At 37.6% G+C, this 22,327-nt stretch overlaps 4 protein-coding genes and 1 non-coding gene across 6 annotated transcripts; 1 reads left to right on the forward strand and 4 right to left on the reverse strand.

Annotated features, from left to right (window-relative positions):
- Positions 1-5,423: 5,423 nt before the first annotated feature.
- On the reverse strand, positions 5,424-5,568 carry LOC118876841 (U4 spliceosomal RNA). The gene has a single exon (XR_005013780.3). It is a non-coding gene; the product is annotated as a U4 spliceosomal RNA (small nuclear RNA).
- A 2,584-nt stretch (positions 5,569-8,152) lies between these two features.
- GluRIIB (Glutamate receptor IIB) lies at positions 8,153-13,662 on the reverse strand. Its single transcript, XM_017080376.4, has 13 exons — positions 13,427-13,662; positions 13,176-13,322; positions 13,054-13,116; positions 12,366-12,575; positions 11,820-12,031; positions 11,590-11,748; positions 11,372-11,530; positions 11,003-11,283; positions 10,753-10,942; positions 10,045-10,406; positions 9,248-9,678; positions 8,573-8,832; positions 8,153-8,514 (listed from the first exon to the last, which is right to left on the reverse strand). Exons 1-13 carry the CDS (start codon positions 13,506-13,508, stop codon positions 8,329-8,331), a joined length of 2,742 nt encoding a protein of 913 aa, XP_016935865.3. The 5' UTR covers positions 13,509-13,662; the 3' UTR covers positions 8,153-8,328.
- Positions 13,663-14,487: 825 nt separating this feature from the next.
- GluRIIA (Glutamate receptor IIA) lies at positions 14,488-18,963 on the reverse strand. Of its 2 annotated transcripts, XM_017090548.4 has the most exons (12): positions 18,601-18,962; positions 18,395-18,544; positions 18,269-18,331; positions 17,981-18,187; positions 17,338-17,555; positions 17,128-17,277; positions 16,636-17,072; positions 16,398-16,575; positions 16,114-16,337; positions 15,919-16,056; positions 15,023-15,453; positions 14,488-14,965 (listed from the first exon to the last, which is right to left on the reverse strand). In XM_017090548.4, exons 1-12 carry the CDS (start codon positions 18,701-18,703, stop codon positions 14,541-14,543), a joined length of 2,724 nt encoding a protein of 907 aa, XP_016946037.3. In that variant the 5' UTR covers positions 18,704-18,962; the 3' UTR covers positions 14,488-14,540. The 2 variants fall into 2 exon arrangements, with proteins under 2 accessions (XP_016946037.3, XP_016946038.3); XM_017090549.4 differs by lacking the exon at positions 14,488-14,965 and having other exon boundaries at positions 15,136-15,453; positions 15,960-16,056; positions 18,601-18,963.
- LOC108021714 (cilia- and flagella-associated protein 299) lies at positions 18,887-20,584 on the reverse strand. Its single transcript, XM_017090550.4, has 2 exons — positions 20,213-20,584; positions 18,887-19,843 (listed from the first exon to the last, which is right to left on the reverse strand). Exons 1-2 carry the CDS (start codon positions 20,582-20,584, stop codon positions 19,454-19,456), a joined length of 762 nt encoding a protein of 253 aa, XP_016946039.3. The 3' UTR covers positions 18,887-19,453.
- A 209-nt stretch (positions 20,585-20,793) lies between these two features.
- LOC108021715 (cilia- and flagella-associated protein 299) lies at positions 20,794-21,654 on the forward strand. The gene is made up of 2 exons (XM_017090551.4): positions 20,794-21,123; positions 21,177-21,654. The coding sequence occupies exons 1-2, from the start codon at positions 20,794-20,796 to the stop codon at positions 21,570-21,572; spliced, it is 726 nt and encodes a 241-aa protein (XP_016946040.2). The 3' UTR covers positions 21,573-21,654.
- Positions 21,655-22,327: the final 673 nt, after the last annotated feature.

Genomic DNA, 22,327 nt, shown 5'->3' on the forward strand with positions numbered 1-22,327 from the left:
TGCGGCTCAACTCGAAGTTTGGATACTGTTAAGTCGCCATATTTAATAAAATATAATTTGATTTTTTTTTTATACATAAAAAAAAAAAAATATTGCTTTTCTTATTTATTGTTAGGTATTTTAAAAATTATTTAGTTTTCGTGCATTCATTTAATTGCTATATAATATCATAGTTAGACTCATAGCAACAATTCACTGTAAATTTTGTTGTATTAGGTAGTCTATTTTTAGGGTTTTAATTTTTCACAAAAAACGATCGGAATAGAAGCATCTTAAAACTTTAAACATACAAAACATTTAATTACATTTTATAATTTATTTTAAAGAAGTTAAGATCACTTTTTACCTCTCGTTACTTAAAAGTGTGCAGACACCATTTTTCCGGCAATAACTCGTCGGTTGTGGGGCGTGTTTTCGGTAATCATCTAACCCCTTCAAAATAACCAAAATTATTCTCAAAAGGAACTGATTAAAGTGAAAGAGTTCATCTAGCTTATCTTTCTTCTAATGTTTTTCAATATTCTTCCTGGGAAAGTGTACAAACCAGTCGAATAGCTGGCATTTTATAGTCCACTTTTCGGCTTTCCGCGCCTTTGTGGGCCCCAGTGTCTCTGTGTGAGTGCGATGGGACTCTGAACGGTGGCTTAGTGCGGTTGGTTGGATGGTTGGCTGGTGGCTTGGGTTGGCTTTTGTGTGCACCTATTGTCAAATTGAATTGTAATAGACACGTTTTCGCAAAAGCCAAGTGTGAGTGCCTGTTTGCATGAGTGTGTGTTTGAGGGAATCGGTGCGATGTTGGTTTCCGTGACACTTTATATTTACAGCTGGGCTCGCCGGGCTCCCGACCAAAACTCGCAGGACGAGTCCATAGGCCGCCGTGACAGTTGTGACTGTAGCCGAGACTTAATTTTATACAAACGAAACGTATGCGTCTTCATTCGAGCGCATAAAAAATATTATTGCATACATTTGGCCAGGAGCTGCCGTCTACGTTCCTTCGCCGTCGTCCTCGTCCTCGCATTTGCATTTTCTTATTTAAATGTCGACTTCTAAATGACGACAAATTGTTTTGACGTTGTGTCGCTTTTTGATTTTAAAAATGCTAAGAGACAACAAGTTGAAAAGCCCCATATGAGTCTGCCTGGGAATGGGGATGAGCATGTGTCGGCATAAGAATGTGTAGCCAGGGAAAAATGCTTTTTCTGTACTCGCTTAAAGGCTTAAAAGCAGTCCTGCAGTCCCTTCTTGGACAGAGAAAATTGTAAGAGAAATACTTGGCAAAAAAAAAAGTTTCACAAAAAATGTTTGGAATTTTCCTAGAAACAAACATTTTAATGTAATTGATTTGAAATAAATGTAGCAAACAAATTCAACAAAGTTATCTCGACGCTCACTGATTCAGATTATCTGAATTGTAAACAATTTTTTTTATCACAAAATAAAAGATAGTGCCTTTTGTGCTGATTGATTTAGCCATACAAATGTTTACTAACGCTTACTTAAAACACCAAAGGAAAAGTAAATATGCTACACACAGAAAAAGAAAATGCTTTTGATTTTAATCCACTGACCTGAGCTTAATTTCATTTGGACTGCAATAACGCCAATTTTAGTCTCTGTTTCTTATAGTCAATTTCTTTTCCTGAGTGTAATTATTAAAAACTTTGCGTCTGACTTATGCACTTAAAACTCACAACTTTCTTTTCTATCGCTGACATATTTTCTATCCTTAATAAAAATATCAAAAAGTTTGGTTACAAGTATGCAAAAGCTGAATGCTGCACTTGGTCATATTTTTAAAGAATTTTCCGGCTTAATCCGGCATAAAGCAAAAACGTTGTTAAAAATTCGAGTTGTTTATCTCCGTCCCAAAAACATAGTGTAACTTAAATTTATTAAGAGGTCAAATCAGATATTTAATGCCTTACTCGAAGAGGCTACAAAGTAATCCGCGTTGAACAAAATTCGGCGCCTATGGCTGATTTATGTTTAATTAAATGGCCAAAAGTTGTCCAGTACCCACAGAGCTTCTCGAGAGTAGGTAGCTCAGGTTCTGAGAACTTTCCCACCTGTCGCTTAGGTGAAACAATAAAAACGGAAGGCAGGCAGAGGTGAAGAGCTGGACGGGCAGGAAATAAATTCAAAGTTGTTTAATATGAAAATGGCGTGCAGGAAGAAATGTTGGTGCTGCTGTTAGCCACAGGGATACTTGGCCCTAAAGCAGTTCTCTTTTTTCCAGCCATATTTCAGACTTGCAAGTTTGATTGGTCTCGAGATGAAAATTGACAGAAGAGGTCGACCACATATATATATATATATGTGTTTCACCGCAAGTGATGATATAATTATTCATTGCTCAAAAGCAACTCGCGGCCAATTTAAATGTTAATCAAATTAAGGTACCCACCCGCTCCAATTAACCTGAAGCCCTGCTACCGGGGCTCCATCCGTGGTATTTCCGTATATCCGTATTTTCGCATCTCGATTTTTCCGTTTGCGTGCCAGGCCATTTTTTAATAATTTAATCCACTGCAATTGAGCGTCATGGCATGTATTTCAAGCCTAGACAGATTTATCGAAAACACAAACAAAGAGTACACATGCACCGGGTATGAAAGCTAAGAGTGTGGAAAAAAGGAGATGCAAATATTTTTGCGCAAACATTGATTGGCAATCGCAGTGAAAGGAGATAGGGCAAAAATGGGGTGGCTGGATGATGGGGTACTTCGCCAAACGGCATGTTAACACACACCCAGATATTTGTAAGCTTCCACACAACCCATCCCGCCCACACTCCACAATGCAGTCATGATTAACTACTGATGCACAATGGGGTCTTACGGTTACTTTTACTATTGCAAATAAGTTTCGATACCTAATTCTTAGTTTATAAGCACTCTATATTTTCATTTATTCCAAGATCATAGAAAAGTACGTAATTTTTATGCACTTGGAACATAATAACGACAAAGATGATTTCTAGAGTTAAAAAATAAATATATTGTATATTTTCATCGGAGCGCCGAGATAGTGAAAGATAAAGATTTTCTTTAAACGGATCCGTATAACAATACATAAAAAGTTCCTAAATTCAAGTTAATATTTCTCAGTTTAGTTAGTTCCTTTAGAACAATGGTTAGTTCACCTGACCTTAAAGATAAGTGAATTTTGTATGATTCCAAAAATTAACGAAATTTGACTAATATAAAAGGGAAGGCTATAGATAAAAGCCTCCATTTAAATTAAGTTTTCCCATGTTAGGTTTTCATGGTAAGGTAATATTTTTAGTGGTTGTAGTGAATCCGTATGATTCCAATCTTACCTTGAAACCCTTTGAAATATTTTGAGTCTATATATAAGTTCCTTACATTTACGCTTCAAGGTAGGCTACATTTTTTCCATGTTCAAATTTTGGTCAAACATATCTATCCCAATGAAGAAAACCATTCCAATACTGATACTTCCATCATGATGGTGAATGAATTCGATAATTTCGTTTCGTCTATAGGTCCCATTGTACAACGCACGCTTTTCGAGTGTGTGTCTTCAGCTCAATGGGAAAAAAAAACAGAAAAGATATACAAAAGAGGTGAAAGGTGAGTGGAGTATGGGGAGTGAAAAGTGGAAGGCAGAGAGACTTGTTTTATAAATGAAAATTCATTGAAAACTGATAGCGTGTGAAAAATAAACGAATCGAAAAGTCGGTATAAAAATGAAGTGTCACTGGTGGAACATATCGAATGACACAGATGCGCTGCCAAAAATTATAGATACCAAGCAGTAAGTCAAAAAGTTCATCATTATACCAAATTCGTAATTATATTTTCAAATGAATTCCTATATTTATTTAGCTGTAATGGTCGAAATAAACATGAATTGTTAAATTGAATATTATTATAAAACGTAATACGATACTTTCAAATGTTGATACAACATGAAAAGGCATTTTACAAATGTAATTACTAAATAAACAGGTCGAAGGGTATTTAAAATCTAACAAAATATTCAATTTATCGTGGAAGCCTCTTTGATGGCACTTTTATCAGCGAATATATGTCAACTAGTGTTTGGCAAACTTTTCATTCCGCCAGGCTTTTTGTGTCACACAATTTGTCCTGGGGCAATTAGCAGCAGAAGCCAAAGCTCGATTTGTTTGCCATCCGTAAACCGGAAAGACACTAATTAAAACAAATTGACGGATTTACAAGCAACGCTGAATAGAAACCATTCATATATTTTTTCATCTTTATACATATGAAAACAAGAAAAAAGGTTTTTTGGCAATAATCTTATGGTTTAGATTTTTTTGCATAGTATCGTATTTTTAAGTAAAGGCTGCTAAAAAATTCAACAGATCTCAAGTTCTCCTTAAAAATTTAAAAGTTTGTATTCCCTGGTGCTTTGTATGGTAACGAAACCGATTTTTTTGAAATTAAATTCCTTTTTTAAGATAGCAATAAACTATAAATTTAATTTTTGGGTGTTTTTGACTTTTGCACGATTACTATACCCCTGCAAAGGATACTATATTTTTAATACTTATTTTCTGATCATGATCAGCATCACTCTAAATGTCTAATTTTACAACACTTCTTTAAAATTAAAAAATTTACATAAGTGAGCATTTATTGGCTGATCGATTTTGTTCACATTTTTTATTTGCAACTAATTGCTAGCCTGGGCTATAAACTGGCCCTTCAACATTTTTAGAGCGCATACGGGCTGATAATTTAAATTTATTTATGCATTATTCCCGCGAACCACCATTTTGCGGAAAATAATAATTTAATTAGCTCGAAAACCGACGCATGGAGGGGTTTCGGGAAAAGAAGGACGAATATCATAGTCCTCTGGCCAACATTTTGTATGCATATCAGAAATACCAATTACTATATGGCAACATTTTACTGTCCCCAATATCCCGCTCAAACCCCCATTTGGATTCCATCTTCATGCGATGGCCGTACCACCAGTCGAGTGTGTGGCTCTGTGGGCTGGCAATTTCAATGGTGCTCAGGCATTAACGTTCAAAAGTCAATTAGTGGTTTTTATAAATGTGATTAAATTAAGTGACAGTGTTGTTTACTGTTTTCCGCTTTTTGGCTATTAGCTTCATTTTAATTGGGCTAACATTGATCTGAAAATTGGCTTACAGGGTACAGGGGTAATATTGAACATTAATTGGGCAAGGTAAATTGGAAAATGTCTCTATCAGAGACTCTTTTTAACCTGCATATAAATCACGGTGCACGGAAATTCACTTAGTGACAAAGAGCAGCGTTTGAAAGGCAACTGAATACTAAATTTGGAATTTCTGCAAAATTAGAAACAACTTTTTGTAAAAAAGGAGTTCCAAAACAATTTTTGGCAGTTCCAAAATACAATGTAGTGAAGAAAGAGAAATGAAATTTATTATTAAGTCAGCCCGTGAGGGCCTTAAAAAATTGCCTTAGTGTAGAAGATCGTAGATCCTCACACTAGGCGAGTTATTGGTTTTAGTTTTCAACTAGCAAAAATCGCAGCTCAGTTGGAGCTTCATAGCTTGCGATATTGCCACTGCACAAGGTTGGTGATAAATTGAATGCAAATTTTAAGAACCCCTAGATGAATATCGCCTGAAGAGCTTGGGAATTATAAGTGCACATCCAACGAAAGGGGGTGTGTCGAAGAAGATTACCTCTGCCCGAAACCAGTTGCCAATCTGTCACCCCTTCAATTAAATGACCAACTTCAATCGCAGCGCTCCTGAGTGTTGGTGAATATTGAAATCTCTGACAATAGCTTAAACTGGTTTCCCCAGCCATTGCATTTTTATGACCTTCGAAAGCATTTTGCCCTATTTCCCAGGCACTTCGATGAAGAGCATTGCCCGCATCGAATCCCCAACTCAAAAACCCCTCGGGACCAACATAAAAACGAATAGAATGGAAATGGTAGCTGCAGTGAAGGGGTCAAGTGTTTGCCTGCGTTCGGGTCAGATACTTGGATTATGTGAGTTAAGCCGCTTGCCCGCAAACTGCCCAAATTGTGAGCTTTAAGGCTGGCATCTACCGAGTTCGCCTTAAAGTTAAGAGCCACTCAACACAACAACGCTTCACCTCCGACAGTCCTGCATCTCTTTCCGATCCTGAATCCTGGATCCAGGACCAAACCGAAAGCCGACGATTTACAAACGACTCCTTTGGCCCGCGAAATGGCCGAGCATTGCGCTTTGTAATTTAAATGGCTCTTTTATGGTGGCGCCCATAAAATGTACAAATAAGGGTTAATTATGCCCCGGTAGTTGACGCCAAGCATGCCAACATAAGATGCCCAAATTTGTGGGGGGCAATTGGGTCACGAGAATTGTTTAAATAAGTGGGAGCTTAAACGAATTGTATGGTTGACTCTGCTTAACATTAAAGAAGGTTCAGGAGGACAGAAATATATTGGTGTTTTTCACGATTTGCAAGAAAAAATACAAAAGATACATGGGCTTTATAATTAGGTATGTATGGTTCTTTCTGAAAAGTTCAGATTTTCAAAATATGTAGATATGAAGTAGGTTTATACCAAAAACATTAGTAAATATTCGCCAATTATTTTAATCTCCGATTTTTGAATCAATAAAAATTTGTAACAATTATTGAAAAATTACATATAAAAAATATCTCAAATTTTTAAAAGGTAGCTTTGGCTTTTAAGTGGCGCTACAATTTTGATCTATTGAAAAGGTATTAAAGTATATTTATATCAAAAACATTTAGTAAATACTCGGCATTTTTTTAATCAACGATTTTTTATAATTACTATTACTTTAGCGGTTGCAGAAAATTATAAATATATAAAAATTACTAAAAAATTACATACAACAAATCCAGAACTTTTAAAAAGGTAACTATGGCTTTTAAGTGGCGAGAAGATATATAAGAATATTTATATCAAAAACATTTTTAATCTCCAACTTTGTATCATTGCTATTACTTAAGCGGATGGAGAAATTTAAAAATATGTAACAATTATTGAAAAATTACATATAAAAAATATACCAAATTTTTGAAAAGGTAGCTATGGCGTTTAAGTGGCTCTACAATTTTGATCTATTGAGATAACAACCAAGAAACAACCTCATTTTGTAGGCCTTGTCTAAAGTGTAGCCCCTCATTATATTGGGTTTACAACAAGAGCTGCCGACAAATCATTTAACACACAACTTTCTCAGCTTCTGTCGAAAGTGACAGGCCCCCCAGCTTATTAACCCTTGTCAGCCAACGCCCCCGGTAACAATTCACTAAACGGATGTTGGCTGTGTATACACGGCCAGGGCAACAACTACAACATGGCGAACAAAAGCTTCCCCCTAAAAAAAAAAGTCCGCCATAAAAAACAGACTCACTCGATTGCCTCATCGACGAACCGGAAACAATTGACTCGATTACCCGGCAAACAAAAACAACTTGCCAACATAAACATGACAGACCAATAAAAGTAACAAAAAAAAGGGCAGCAAAACAAAAAAATGCCACACAAAAACATTGTGGCAAGTGCAAAGAGTGCGTGTGAATGGATGTCGAACGGTCGGGAACATGGGTTAAGTGTGGGACGACCTCTGTTTAGTTTCCGGAGTCCTTAACACTAGATTTCGCCCATTGCTCTAAGGACTTTTTTTTGACAGGATTCTCTGTGTGTTTTGATTTGAATAAATGTTTTTGATGCCCCATCCCTTTTTTAGCCTTTATTGGCCGAATTATTTACGCTGTTGCGAATGCTTTAACCGCATTCTACTATTTGTGTTATTGTTATTTATGCCACAATTCACTTTTTTGCGAGTTTCGAAAAACGTTTCTAAAAAAAACCGCAAATCGTTTTATTGTATGTGTATTTTTTATTGCGAATGAAATATTAATTGGCATTTATGAACTGGCATGCACTCTTTGCACACAAAACATATGGCAATGTCACGTTACCTGAAAATAAATATTACAAATATTTTCAAAAAAATTTTAAACGTAAGAACAGGTAAGAAAATATACATATTTCAAAATTAACTTTTTGGGCCTTTGATTTTAAAATTATTTAATAAACTAAATTTTTTCAAGAAATGTACAATGTCCACAGCGTAGAGAACTTCTAATTTTCATTTAGTACTTTTACTATTGTAGATAATTTATTAATTATTGTAGATACATATGTTCATATTGATCAACAAATTTTCTTTAATGCTTAGAACTAAAAACTTCTTAAACAACAATGAGAAATGGAAAAATGGAGCTGAGCACCGCTGATTTAAAATATTCCTATTCTAGGCTAAATAATATTTCACTGAATGTACGCAAGATTTTCACTCTCTTAGTCCGCAATCCTCTTGGTTTTTTTTTTCTTCTTAGCACTCGATACACTCGAAATTTGCTCCAGAGATGAATAGCCCGTCGACGTTGAATCACGACTCTCTCGATAGGTGTGAAGGGGCTTTTTGGTCAACCAGAATCGAATGAGAAAGTTAAACTCAGCCTTTAGAGCAAGCATGGGTGGTATCTAAAATGCATTTCTTTCTTAATTAAATTGTTTTTCATAAGGGAAAAAGTAAACTTACCCTCTCCTTTACCGCAATACGCTGTACATGCCACAAAAACTCGGCGACGCCAATCACGAATGCAACAATTACGCCTAGGATCAGGACCACAAATAGACCCCCAACCGAATCCATATCAAACTGGTCGCCTTCGATGGTCGAGGCAGCCAGGTCACAGGTGCTTTCATTGTTGTTAAACCATTTGTTGCGCAGTCTATAAAGCACGCCCTTCTCGCTGAGCTTGAGAATTCCCACGCTGAGATTGGAACGGAAGTTGGCATCTGTTGGAAAATTTTGGAAAGTCAAAAAGAGATTAAAGTTTTTATCATTGGTATGTAGAACCAGAATGAACTCTATACTTCAGATTCCGAATATTAGATACCCATTACATTTTAGCTTTTTTTACAATTTTACAATCAAAATTTTTTACACATCTGATCTGTTTCCGAGACTAAAATTAAAAAGTTTAACCAATAGCTGTTAAAAAAAAAATTTGTATAAAAATAAAATTACAATTTACCTATTGTATCCCTAACATAATACCATTATTATTTTGTTCAATACATATTCATAATTATTTATTGAAAAGTCATATCAACCACAACCACAACCTTGATAAATATTGATATTCTTAACTTAAACGTTACTTTCTGTAGATAGCACTTCTTTGGGACTTAAGAGCCCTTATTGACTTACTCAGTGGAACTGCAATCCCGTAGTGCTTCTCTCCAAAACTCGGCCCTGTCTGGGTGAGCTCGCAGTTTCGCTGAACGTAGTACTGAAGATTGGTGGTCTCCATGAGGAATGCGTAGGCTCCTTTGCTCAGCTTCACACGGTCCACGCCCTCTTCGTTGTTCTTCGTGAAGGCATCAGGCTTGAAGGACAACATCTTGTTCCAAGCCATTCTGTTTTCAGTGTCGTTTGATTCCGAGAAATAAACCGAGGTTGCCCCTCCACGAACAGTGCCAAATTGCACCTTGTTCTGATCAACAAGATCGTGCATGGAGGCTATGTCGCCAGCAATTTTCGAAGAGGTAATAAATGAAGCTAACTTGGCTATGTAGGTCTGTGAGATAAGCAGGGCAAAGATCCACCAGAAGGCAGTCAACAAACGCATGGGCAGTCCCCTGTATAAAAGATTAAAATGTTTGTTTATTAGAAAACTACATGCAATGGAAATAAAACTTTTGGGAAGGTTTCATCCCGCTAGCTTTAAAACTGGGAGTCTAGTTTCTGTAGAAACGGACAGACAGATGGACGAACGGACAAACGGGCAATATATATACTTTATGGGGTCGGAAACGTCACCTTCACTGTTTTGAAAGGATTTTTCTGGTATATTACCACTTTCAAACTGAACACTTGCCAAAATGTATCAGTTTTAAAAACATCGCAAACAAGGTATCAAATACCTTTCGAACTTTAATAACTTTCATCAAAACTGATGTCTGCTTGAAGATTTTTTTAATGTTATTATTATAATTTTTACTTGCCTGGGCAAAATATCGCAGCCCTGATTGAGTATAGAGCCCAACACCAGCCACATAGCGTTATGCAGATGCCAGATATTCTCCCGTTCCAGTTCGTGATCCACATTTTCCACTGGCTGCTCCCACTCATATTGATCTAAGCGGCCGGTAAGAATCAAGGCATAAGCCGTGATAAGCATCGCAATCATGACATATAACCAAACTACAACTCCGTACGGATTGAGAAAGGCGTACATATCTGCTTTCGGTGGTGGCTCCTTATATGACAGAATACTTATTCCCAGTTGCATAAAGGGAACAGTAAAATCCACTACAGAGCGACGTGCCTGAGTAATGGTCAAGTCACAGATTCCAATTTGTGCATTCTATCGTAAAATAAAACAGAATCAGGTAATAAATCTTTTAATCAAGACTCATCATAAGGAAATATGAGCATTCCCAGGCTAGATTGACTGATATATTTTTTTCTAACTGGTAAAGATCAATCTAAAAAGTTAAATCTATAATATTTTATATAGCATCTGACTATTTGTTTAGTTTACCCTAACTGTTTTTGAAAGACTTATATTTAAATTTAATATTTAAGTTTTTTCGTTTCTCAATAATGATTAAAAATATTTAATGTTTGAAAATTACTAGTAAAGAATGAAAATTATTTATAATTTAAGATTTCAATAAATCAAACTATTTTTGTAATATAATAATACTTACATTATCAATCAATTGTCGAATAATACCATCCCATTCATCTGTGGCAGCATCGTAACTCCCATACTTATTATCCCTGACTGGTTCGAAGTTGAAATCAAATTTGCATTCCTCTGCCAATTTGTAAATTAAATCCACTGCGTATCCCTCGAAACGTTCATTTCCCTCATAGTGAACTCCTTCAGGTTCCTTACTAGAAGAATTCATTTAATTAGAGATTAACTTTGTAACACCATTTTCGTTGTGAACTAACCGCCAGCTAAAGTACGGTTTGCCAACCCGGGTAGCAACTGTATAACGAACTGGCTTTTGGGAGAAATCCTCTTTGTCCTTAAGTCTTCTCTGCTTCACGGCTTGAGTTGAGTTCTCCCTTAATGTTTCATAGTCCACAAGATGAAATTCCTTGTTCCATACGTGAGTTACACGATCGATGAGTGGGTTGTAAACTTCGAGATTAAAGTCTTCGCGCTGTCCATCAGAATTTATCTGTAGCCGTTGAGTTTTATAGGGAGGCTTCGCATTCTTTGGGGAAATCTGAAAAACAACAGAATATTAGAAAGGGATCAGGTTTTAAATTGCTTGCTTGTTAGGTATCATCTTAAGAACTTTTATAATAACTTACCATTTTCATTTGTTCTACCAGTCGTGGTCCTGGCTGCCAAAAGCCACGCCCACAGCTAAACTGAGGAATGTAAAATGCAGATCGTTGACTTATTTCCAAAAGAGCATTGTAGAAAAGTACGACCGAGTCATAGACAAGCTGTGTTCCAAGTGAATCGAACTATAAAATAGGAACTAGTATGAGTCAATGATTTGATAAGTAAGATTCTGCAATCCTACCCTGGTATCAACGAAGTTGTCGAATACATCAATCTCATCGTGAACTGGCGGGGGAATATAGGATCGTATCCTGGCAGCCGCCACGGAAACTGTAAATTCCCTGGAATAGAATCGTTCAATGCCACTGACATGTGTATCCAAGTTCGTTAGAAATAAGTGCTGCACAAAATAAAAAATAATTATAAACAATATAGTAAGCCTCGAGTAAACAAAAGCATTTTAATACTCACATTAAAAGGCCCAGTCATATTGAATCCAATGGAAGCATTTATTACGTCCACCAAAATATCAGAGGGACAATCAAGAAGAACAAACTTTTCACGAGCATTGTTTATTCGCTTCCAGAGAACTCGGTAGTCGCCTCCTCTTTCGAATTCCTGCATCTTAATCCCTGTTTTATGGAGCTGTTTCCAAGCTAAGATGTGCTGCAGGCGATTGAGGTCTTTTGGGGAAGGGATTTGTTAGGATATCATAGGAAAGGTCAATAGGTATACAACAAACTACTTCAGAATTGAGATTTAGATGATAGGTAGAACATAGAAAATGAAAAATAAATTATTATAACTGTCTGCTTTTACTAAATTATTAAATTTAGGGTATATATTAACTGAATTGAAAAAAGTTTCGAAAAAGGGGTCGCGACTTTTATACTCAGAGTAACTTGAGGTTAAAAATGCAACGCTTTAGGTATAAAATTACAGTTATTAATAAAAAGAAAAAAAATTGTAGGCCAATACTGATTATACAAATTGAATTATTGATGTACATATACATACGAGCACTTTTCTCGTAGGCTATGGTAAAGGACTTCCAGTCGAAGCTCTTGCTAGCCAAGATATCCAAAAAGGCGGAAGACAGGTAAAGTTCCATTGGGGCCACATTCACGGTGAGTTGGCTGTTGATACGCTCCCTTCCCGACTGCTGAGGATGCCAATCGAACTGCAGATGCGGTATACCCGTCATGTTACACAGAACTTCGACGATATCTAAGGGTAAACAAGAGAAAGATTTGGAAAGTGAGCGAGATTGTTTATCCCTAGACTTGTATATTTTTGTTTAGAAAGAACCGGGGAACTACCGAATCTCAGAAACGAAAGTGGTGATCACAACACAAAGAGCACAACAGAAACAAATGTGGTGGGGATTTTTCTTGGCAACCGTTCAAATTGTCCCCAACCACCGGACGCTTTATTTACTGCAAAAATATTTGGATCCAATGCTTTGTAGCCCAATTTTACGGCAACATGTGTGAGAGTGTGTTTTGGATATTTTGAAGAATCATTAACGAGGTTGACGAGCCTTTAGAAGTTCTCTCTAGACTCGCCGCTCTTTCTCTTTTTTCTTTTATGGATTTGTATATGTAGATATATGCAGCTAGACATTATTTTATGACGCCAAACCATATGATTCGTTTTAAAAATAATTTAACTAAGGGGAGAATATACAAAGAAAAACGAAACTTACCGCTGTTTGTCTTTGAACTTGGTCCGAATATAGCAGCCACCCCATTTCCAATCAATTCACAAGCTAATGGAGTAATAACATAATGCATACTTGAGCAGTAATCGTATAATAAGCTGACTTACAAAGATCTTGCAGGACTATGCTGTCGTCAATGGTCAGATAGCGTTTAACGGCTTCCAGTCTCAGAGCGGGGTTTACGGCATTCACTTCCTCTACGGCCACACTGAAAGCCTCGGCCAACTTCATTTCGGTGTCGAAAAAAATGGCACCTATACAAAATCAGTGCATATATTATGAAAATCAGTCCATATATTTTGAAAGCCAGTCCATATATTTTGAAAGTGTTCCTAAAACACTTTGGCTATTAACTAACCAATTTTCACCACTAAAGTTTCTTCATTGGCGCCGCTGGATAAAATTAATGCGGCAAGTACTAAAAACTGTATAGCAGACATGCTGGCATCTATAGGAAGTCTCGTTTTCCTTCCCCCGAAAATCACTTTGAGTACCCCTCAAACAAAAATGAACACAGTTTTTTAATCGCGCCAACACAGTAATTCCGACAAAAGATTTCGGCCAGATCCGGGGGACTGCTCGAAGAGCACTGAGAAGGCTTCTCAAAAAATGGAATTTTCGAACCTCTGCCTTGGTGGATCTATGCGAGACTTACTGCGTCATCGAGAATAAAAAATATTATAAGTTCTCTGGATTTCCTACTCTCAAAAGAAGAGCAACACATCAAATGTCTAGACCATGCAGACACGAGCATAACCATTTGCTGGAAATGGACCAATAAATGAAAACTAAATGTGCTCTAAAATTAGGCAAGCCGGACGCCCCCGCAACTAGCTAAACAGACGGAAAGTGTGCGGGAGATGACAAAATGTTAGTCTAAAGATCCGAGAATTTCATACACAGAAACATAAATATTATAATTTAAGAAGAAATAATATTTTAAGTCTAAGGGGGCAATAAAATATTCGTATTATATTCAAGGTTTTCAGAAAGAGCTACCGAAAGATAACTTTTCTTTTTTTTTTTTCTTTATAAAGTATACTTATGTTAATTAGAAACTTCATTTTACATAGGAAGTATATATTCTGTAATTTTGTAGCCCAAGGAAAAGAAATACAAAGATATTTGTAAAGATAACCATTTATTAAGAACTTTTAAGTCGTTAGAGGCAACAGAAAATATATATTTAAAAGTTGTTCAGAGAATATCACAAAAAGTGTTTCAACAAGGTAATTTAAATAATGCACGATTATTTTATTATCTAAATTTCTTTTGCTCTGACAGACTGGCACTTTATTACCCTTTGAAATTCTCCAGCTCGTCGAACATACCCAAGTGCGCTTTCTGTGTTCTAAAGTAATTTTATAAATATAGCTCAATATATGTGTGCACATATCAAACGGACCATGGATTGCCCCATTTCTTAGACGACTCTTTATTGAAATGCCAAAGTAAAATATGTTTCACAGCTCCTAACTGAGCGTCTTGCTGCGGGTCTTCTCCTTGGAACTTCGCCTGGAACCGGACGATCGTCGGGACGAAGATTTGTCGCTGCTGCCGGAGATTCTCATCGGCTTCTTGCGGACCCAGAACTTGAGGGCAAAGACCAGTTCCGCTTTAAAAGCCTGCCAGGGGGTTACTCGTTCCTCCACCGCCACGTTTTGCACGTTCCATAGAAACTCAAAGATGCCCAGGATCACGCCGGTTAGGACTCCACCGGCCAGTACAAGGAATACGCCGCCCAGCTCAATAATGGACAACTCATCGCCATCCACCTCGTGAAAGGCTTCGCAGGTGACATTGTGTTTCTTCCACCACTTGTTTTTCATCCTATACAGCTCGCCCTTTTCACTCAGCTGGAGAATGGAGACGCTAAGGTTGGTTCGGTAATCAGCTCCTATTAAAAGGATAAAAGAAATATCATATAAATCATGTTTCCATATTCATTACTTACCCAATGGAACAGCCAGTCCGTAGTGCTTCTCACCAATCTGTTCGCCAATCTGGGTAAGATCGCAATTCCTTTCAATGTTGTATGTCAGACTGGTCGTCTCCATAAGGAACGCATAATCGCCCTTCTCCTTGCGCACTCGTGCCACGCCCTCTTTATTGGTGCTAGTAAAGGCGGATGGGTTGAAGTCCTTCATCTGGTTCCAGGCCCGCTGGTAATCAGTGTCATTGGACTCGGAGAAGAACAACGAGGTGCTACCACCTCGCATGCTCCCAAAGGCAACCTCGTCCTGTTCGATGAGGTCCTGCAGACTCTTTATGCTGCTCTGCCACTTGTTGCTGGTTAAGAAGGCAGCCAAGTTTGCCGTGTAGGTACTGAGCATCATCAAAGCGAAGAACCACCACATTCCCGTGAGAATACGCATGTGGGGACCTCTGTAAATGTTATACGTAGAATGAAAATTTAGCAATTTGGAATACTTCTTAAACCGAATATAAATAAAGTTTTAAATAAAACAAAATTAACGTCGATAGAAAAAAAATCCGTTCTCTCGAAATCCCAATCAGAAATTTCAATAATGTAGATGAAATGTTTTTCGGTTGCAAAACTATTTCCATTAAAAAACAAAATACAGACAACTCCCATCTCTATTTCAAGATCGGTTTATCAAATCTACTATCATCAACAAGCTTGGTAATACTTTTATCTTGAATTTAAGAATGTTTCTCCTCAAACAAGAGAAAAGATTTCTCAATTTTGATATGGGTTAAATATGTGAACTCTTTGATAGCCTTGTTTAAATGATTTTACCGAATAAAAATATTAAGAAGACTATTATAATTTCCTTATATCATGGTGATAATATAAGTAGTAAATTTGTTTAACAAAGAATCTCCGACCTAGGTAGAATATCACAACCCTGTTGCATAATAGAGCCCACCATCAGCCATGTCGAGTTGTTGACATTCCATATATTCTCCAATTCATCTGGATCCTGAATAGCGGGATTCGGTGGCAACCATTCGCGATAAGAAAGCCTGCAAAAAATATATTAGGCACCTTCAACACCGAATTAGTTTAGAGAGACCGCAAACCTGGCGATAAAGACAAATGCCAGAGTCATGATCAACTGAGCAAAGATCATATAAATCCAGACCTCCTTAGCAAAGGGTTCCAAAAAGGCAAACTGATTCTTTGGTTCCGGAGGGCTCTTGTAGTGCAGAATACTAATGCCCAACTGCATAAAGGGCACCGTAAAGTCCACTACAGAACGTCGAAGTTGGGTGATTGTCAGGTCGCAGACGCCAATTTGGGCATGCTGAGGGATATTTAAAATAATAATTTAACATTGGAGTAATTTTTCAGAGGGGGAACCTACGTGGTCTATAAGTTTTCGTATAATCCCATCCCACTGTTTTGTCTCTGGGTTATATTTTCCATTGCCATTGACTATCATGAACTCGTAATCGAAATCCAATAGCTCAGACAGTTTTCTTATGAGATCCACCGCATAGCCCTCGTATTTTTCTCTTCCTCTAAAGTTCTCGTGATCCTCTCTAGTGGGAAGGAAGAAGTACTATAATCTGCAGGGTATTGACTATATGATCCAAACTAACTTCATCATAAAGTAGGGCTCCTCGTAGTGCGTTACCACAGTGTAAACCTTGCGCTGCACTGAGAAATCCTGGGTAGTGCCGCCACTATCTAGTTCCAGGCTGAGGCGACGTGTCTTTATCCCATTGTCAGGCGTCCAGATCATCATGGGTTCGTTCACGGTCGGCTTGTAGATCTCGAGATTGAAGTTGGTTCGCTGCCCGTTTTCGTTCAGTCCCATATTCTCGGTCTTAAAGCGCGGTTCCACATCATCCTCGGAAATCGTCTTCATTTCGTTGACGATAAATGGTCCCAGCATCCAGGGTGAAGAACTGCCACAATGCCGATTGGGTGGATGAAAGGGCTGCATGGCAGCAATAACATTTCGGGCTGAGCTGGCAAATAGGACCACAGCATCGAAGATGAGAATGGGCAACATAGTTTGGTTTCCCAAAATTTGCTAAGGAATACACCAAATTAGTTTTAAGTCTTTGAGAATTTGGTATCTTACTTACATCCACCATGGTAATGCGGGTCTTCTTTCTTTCAAATGGGTTCGGGTCAACTGTTTTTATTCTCACTGAGGTTATGTTAGCCTTGAAGTCTTCATTATAAATATCCCTCAGTCCCGAACTGTGCGTGTCCAGATGTGTGAGAAACCAGTTCTGAAAATGGATTTTTTGATAAATTCTTATTGTTCTTAATTCTTTGTTCAAATAACCTACCCTAAATGGTCCTTGCAGCTTGAAATCCATGGAAATCTTTAGTAGCTCCTTTAAAGTTTTCGGCTCACAGTCCAGAATAATGCGCTGCTCATGGAAGGTCTCATCTGCTTCCTTCCACAAAACCCTGTAGTCACCTGCATAGTCTGCCAGATTTCTGAGCTTGACATAGTCACTGTTGAGAGCTTGAATGTTCATCAGATCCTGAAGACGTGCGAGACCTAACAGATATAGAAAATTTTAACCGTAATTTTATACATAATATGACAACTAAAGTTCCAATATTTTCGATACGATTCAGTTATAGCTAATGGATTCTACTTATGACATTTTTTAGCTGACTATTCATAAAAAATATTAATCGTATTTTCTAAATTTACTAAACACGATCTTTTTAAAATAGTATTACCCATCCTTCTTTGACTTTCTTAAATTTCTGTTTTCTTTTAAAAGTACACACATTTTAAATAAAGCATTTCTTCCTCGGATATTTCGGATATCGGATATTTCTAGACTAGAGATCAAACATACATATAGTTCTTATAGATTTTCCCATTTAATTAAGGTATTTCCTTGGACTTCCGATGTAACTGCTCTACACATAAGTATATATCTTATACCATATCTTAGATCTTCTATTACGTACCCTCTGGCGTCTCATAGATCAACGTGAAGGTACGCCATTCGTAGTTGGTTTTGATGATCTCGAAGTAGGCTCTTGATAAGACGGACAGTGAGGGTGCCACATTGACGGACATCTGGTGGTTGAGGTGCTCCTGCCGAGTAGCCTCCAACTTTAAATCGTACTCTATGTGGGGAATGCCGGTCGTGTTTGCGATTTGCGCAACAATATCTGTGATATAAAGGGAAGCATCGTCACATCGCGAACATATGTTCCTAGCCATACCCTCTCTCTTTCATGAGCGTTGCGTACCACTAGCTGCCTTTGAACTTGGTCCGAAAATAGCCGCAACGCCATTGGAAATCAGCTCACACGCTACACACGGAAGATGAATTTCTCAAAACTTTGTTTTTGAAAAAACTGAGGATATTTACTTACTAATCTGCTGCAGAAGAAAACTATCGTTGGTGGGCATAAATCGCTTGATGGTTACGAATCGCAACTCGGCGAACTTTAAATTGTTGACCTCCCGAAAGGCCTGATCGAAGCTGAGTTCGATATCCTTTTCATTTTCATAGAAAATAGCACCTTAGATAGCAAAATATTGAGCATATAGCTATTACTGATTATCAAGTAAAACCTACCCACTGTGATTTCATTGCGACCATCACCGTCAATGGCGCGAATAGCATCGAAAAAGGCAATTATAATTATGAATGCATAAATGCGGACTGGACCGAAATGCATTTTTCTTTCCTTTAAATACTTGTTTACCTCAAAACACTCGAAACTAATTGAATTTTCTAAATGCAGCAGCCATTTCGTATTCACTTCTGAACTGCATATGTACAAATCTATATCTATATCTACAAAAGCCACACACACACAGAAACGGGCACGAAGAAAAATCAAGTTAAATACAAAGTGGTGTGTTCTTGAGAATTTATTTATTCACGCAACGGAAGCACCCAGTCTTGGAGCGCTATGCACGCCTACTGACTGCCGGATAGACTAGTACTGAACCCAGCCGGGGGATCTCTCTCCAGTCTTTGAAGACTGACGGAGAGTGAGTCCATCCCACTCCTCGTATACGCAACGTGCTCTGGCTCTTTTCCACATTTCGTATACGCAACGTTCTCTCGCGGTATTCTTTATGGCGCCTGTCCATGACGTCGACGGCATCAGTCAGTCTGGCCGGCCATTAGGCACTTCCTCAAGATTTTCCTCTCAATTGTTTTTCCTCTTTGCGATTTCGTGCCAACTATTTGATGATCGTGATATTGTTTTGGTTTCTGAAATGTTTTTTTCGTCTTCCTCTTGAAGTGTTTTTGTGTACCATTATATGTGGAACTGTAGGGTATTTGGGTTCTGCCTGAAAATATGATACAATTTACCTTAGCGGTGAGTCCATGGTAAAACCCTTTCATATTTCAAATATAATCTGTTATGACTGGCAATAAAAAATTCACTTTGAATTTGTTATATATCAATCATAAGTCACATCTTCCGACGTATACGATGATCGTATATGACAGCTGATCCATGTTTCGGCGAGTCTATAAATGTGCATAATGAATGCTCTTCGGTTATATACTTTTCTATAGTGAGTATAGAGCCATCGCCCTTGTATAAAAAACTCAAGCCCTTGACAGCATCTGGGATAATTTTGTAGTTATCCGAGTCATTGTAAAAAACCTTGCCATTGTTCCACGAGATGAAGCTCAGATCCTGTTGATCTGGTTCGAGGCGACGGTGACCTGCGAATATTTCTGCCCAGGGGTGACTTTTGACCCCAACGGTCTTAAAACTACGTAAACTCTGCTCCAAGTCGATGTAGCCAGACACGCTAAAACCTTTCGAGTCACGTGTGCTCACGAAGATTATGGTCTAAAATAAAAGGTATAAATGTTAACTAGTAGTCTATATTCGGAAAAGTACTAAATGACCTCAGGGTGATTCTTTTATTTTATTACTAAAAATGTATTACTAAACATTGGTGTCTAAAAAATATGACCTTTTTATAAAATGAACAAAGCACACGTTGTAAATTTAGAAACGGGGACCATAAACTAAAATTGGTCAGAAAACAAGAACCAAATTTAAAAATGATTTACTTTTAATGGTTTCTCCCCCAGCATTTGATATCATATATGTATATTGTATTTCAAAGATACGATCGATATTTGTGCCTCGCTATATTTTCGCTCAATTATTATACAAATAAAGGCACTGTATTATACGTCAAATATATCTTACCGAAAGTGTTTTAAATGCATTTGGCTTTTCGCGCTCGGCAAGAGCTATGGTCAACGGGTCGTTAGCTATATTTTGCTCGCTGAAATAGAAGAACGATCCCAGAGGAGAAAAGTGGGCATCCTTGAACTGGGAGGGTGTCATCACAATAGTTCCCACTGTGGACCTCAAGCGAACTAGTTGCTGAATTGCCCTATCGTTGGGAAGATACCGTCTGTCCTCCATTTTAATGAACGAATTTAGATAGTTATCGTAGGCTCTACAACGTATTACATCCATAGCATTTCTCTTTTTCCCATCCTTCCCAGTTTGAATCATCCTTGTACCTTGGGATTTCATCTGCGAGTCGCCAAGGCGCAGTCCCTTTTCCTCCATTCTTGCTGTAGTTTATTTTCTAGTGTAATGTATGACAGTCAAACAAAATGTAAATAAATATCAAAAACACATACATACACAAAACAATAACACTCTGTAAATAAAACACTCATATTTCGGGTGCATTTTCCCCTTTTCACACAAAGAGCTAGACATCGCTCTTGGCTGAAGTCCATCCACACACCACTCCACATCACATCCACATTAAGATGGCCACACAGGGAAAAAACGTAGACTTCAGCGTTTTGGAGTTCGACAACTACAATGATTACATTACCTCGTTTGCCAACGTTAAGGACTACAGATATCTGAGCAATCAGAACACGATCAAGACCATCGTTCAGCTGGGCTACCGCACCACAAAGATCCCCTATACCTCAGAGGAATATGTGAAGAGGGTGGATATAGCTTTGGAGGCTATAAGGCCAAAGACAGCTCATGTGGGCCTATTCAGCGATCTTATGGCGCCAACAAACCAAGACCCAGTGCTACTGGAGTTCAAATCCCGAGAACTGCTCAACTTGAACAAGATTCTTTCGGTGAGTTCTATAATATATATAATATAACATAATATTATATAATATTATATCAGACCATTGTCTTTACCTCATACATCCATATCGACGGTTCTGAGATCTCCGGCTACATAGATCTGGACATGAGTTGGCGTAACTGCTACCGCGAGGCCATGAAACATACCGATTGGCGGGGAGTATTTACAGGTCGATCCCGTCTAAAGCCCATGCCACACCATCTTAGCTATTCGAACCCTCGCTATAACCTGGTTAAGTACACCAATAGCGATAACTACCAGGTAATGCACGATCACCACTATGGACTGATGTTTATGCATCGGGGCGATCACAAAATGATATCGGTGGGCGGGCAGTTTAACAGGTACTCAAGCAATGCCAAGCGTTCGATGGTCTACTCTCCAAAATTCGGCTATGTTGTGTTCTACGATCACTTTGTGCGCAAGAAGGTGTAGATCTTGAAGTCAAGATACCCTGTATCAAAATTATGTCGGCGGTTTGCAATTTTAAAGTGTCAATAGAATTTAAATAAAGCCAAAAAACCAATCGTTTCAAAGAAATATAATTCTAAAATGTTGGACTAAGGATCCTCAACCATGCCAATCATAACATTGGCCTTTAAAAACAACGAAATCTTAACTAATGTTAGGAATTACTAATTCTTTCTAGTTTCACAATACATCATTTTATTCTGTTTGTTGATATTAAAGAAAACATTTTAATGCTTTCTACTCTTCAAAAAAGGTGTTTGTAGGTTAAGTTAATCTACTAAATTAAAGAAAAGTTTTATAAAACGTAAAAAATATAGTAAAGATCGATAACCAATTTTTTTAATTGAAAAGATGAACGTGTTGGACCATTACAAGATTTTTAAGAGTATATTATGCGCTATAAAACTTATAATAAATCATAATATTAAGGGCACATCATTATATCTGAAAGGTGTAGAATCTTAAGAAGCTCTAAGATTTTAAATACGATGAAATTTAAAATTTGTACTTTGTCATAAATCATAGTGGAAGAACCCACTCTATTGGCACCGTTTCAAGTGAGAGCAAAAAAATGCTGCCTATTGCTCTATGAACAATTAATATTGTTTAGAATATGCTAAGCAAAACAAACTGCATTGGACCCTCTCTCGGGATCTTTTTCGCTCGTGCGTCTTTAAAATTAGCATAGCTCTTCGATTGTGTTCTCATTTCACATGTCG

This window comes from Drosophila suzukii, chromosome 2L (assembly GCF_043229965.1).
Source record: "Drosophila suzukii chromosome 2L, CBGP_Dsuzu_IsoJpt1.0, whole genome shotgun sequence".
Lineage (NCBI taxonomy): Eukaryota > Metazoa > Arthropoda > Insecta > Diptera > Drosophilidae > Drosophila > Drosophila suzukii.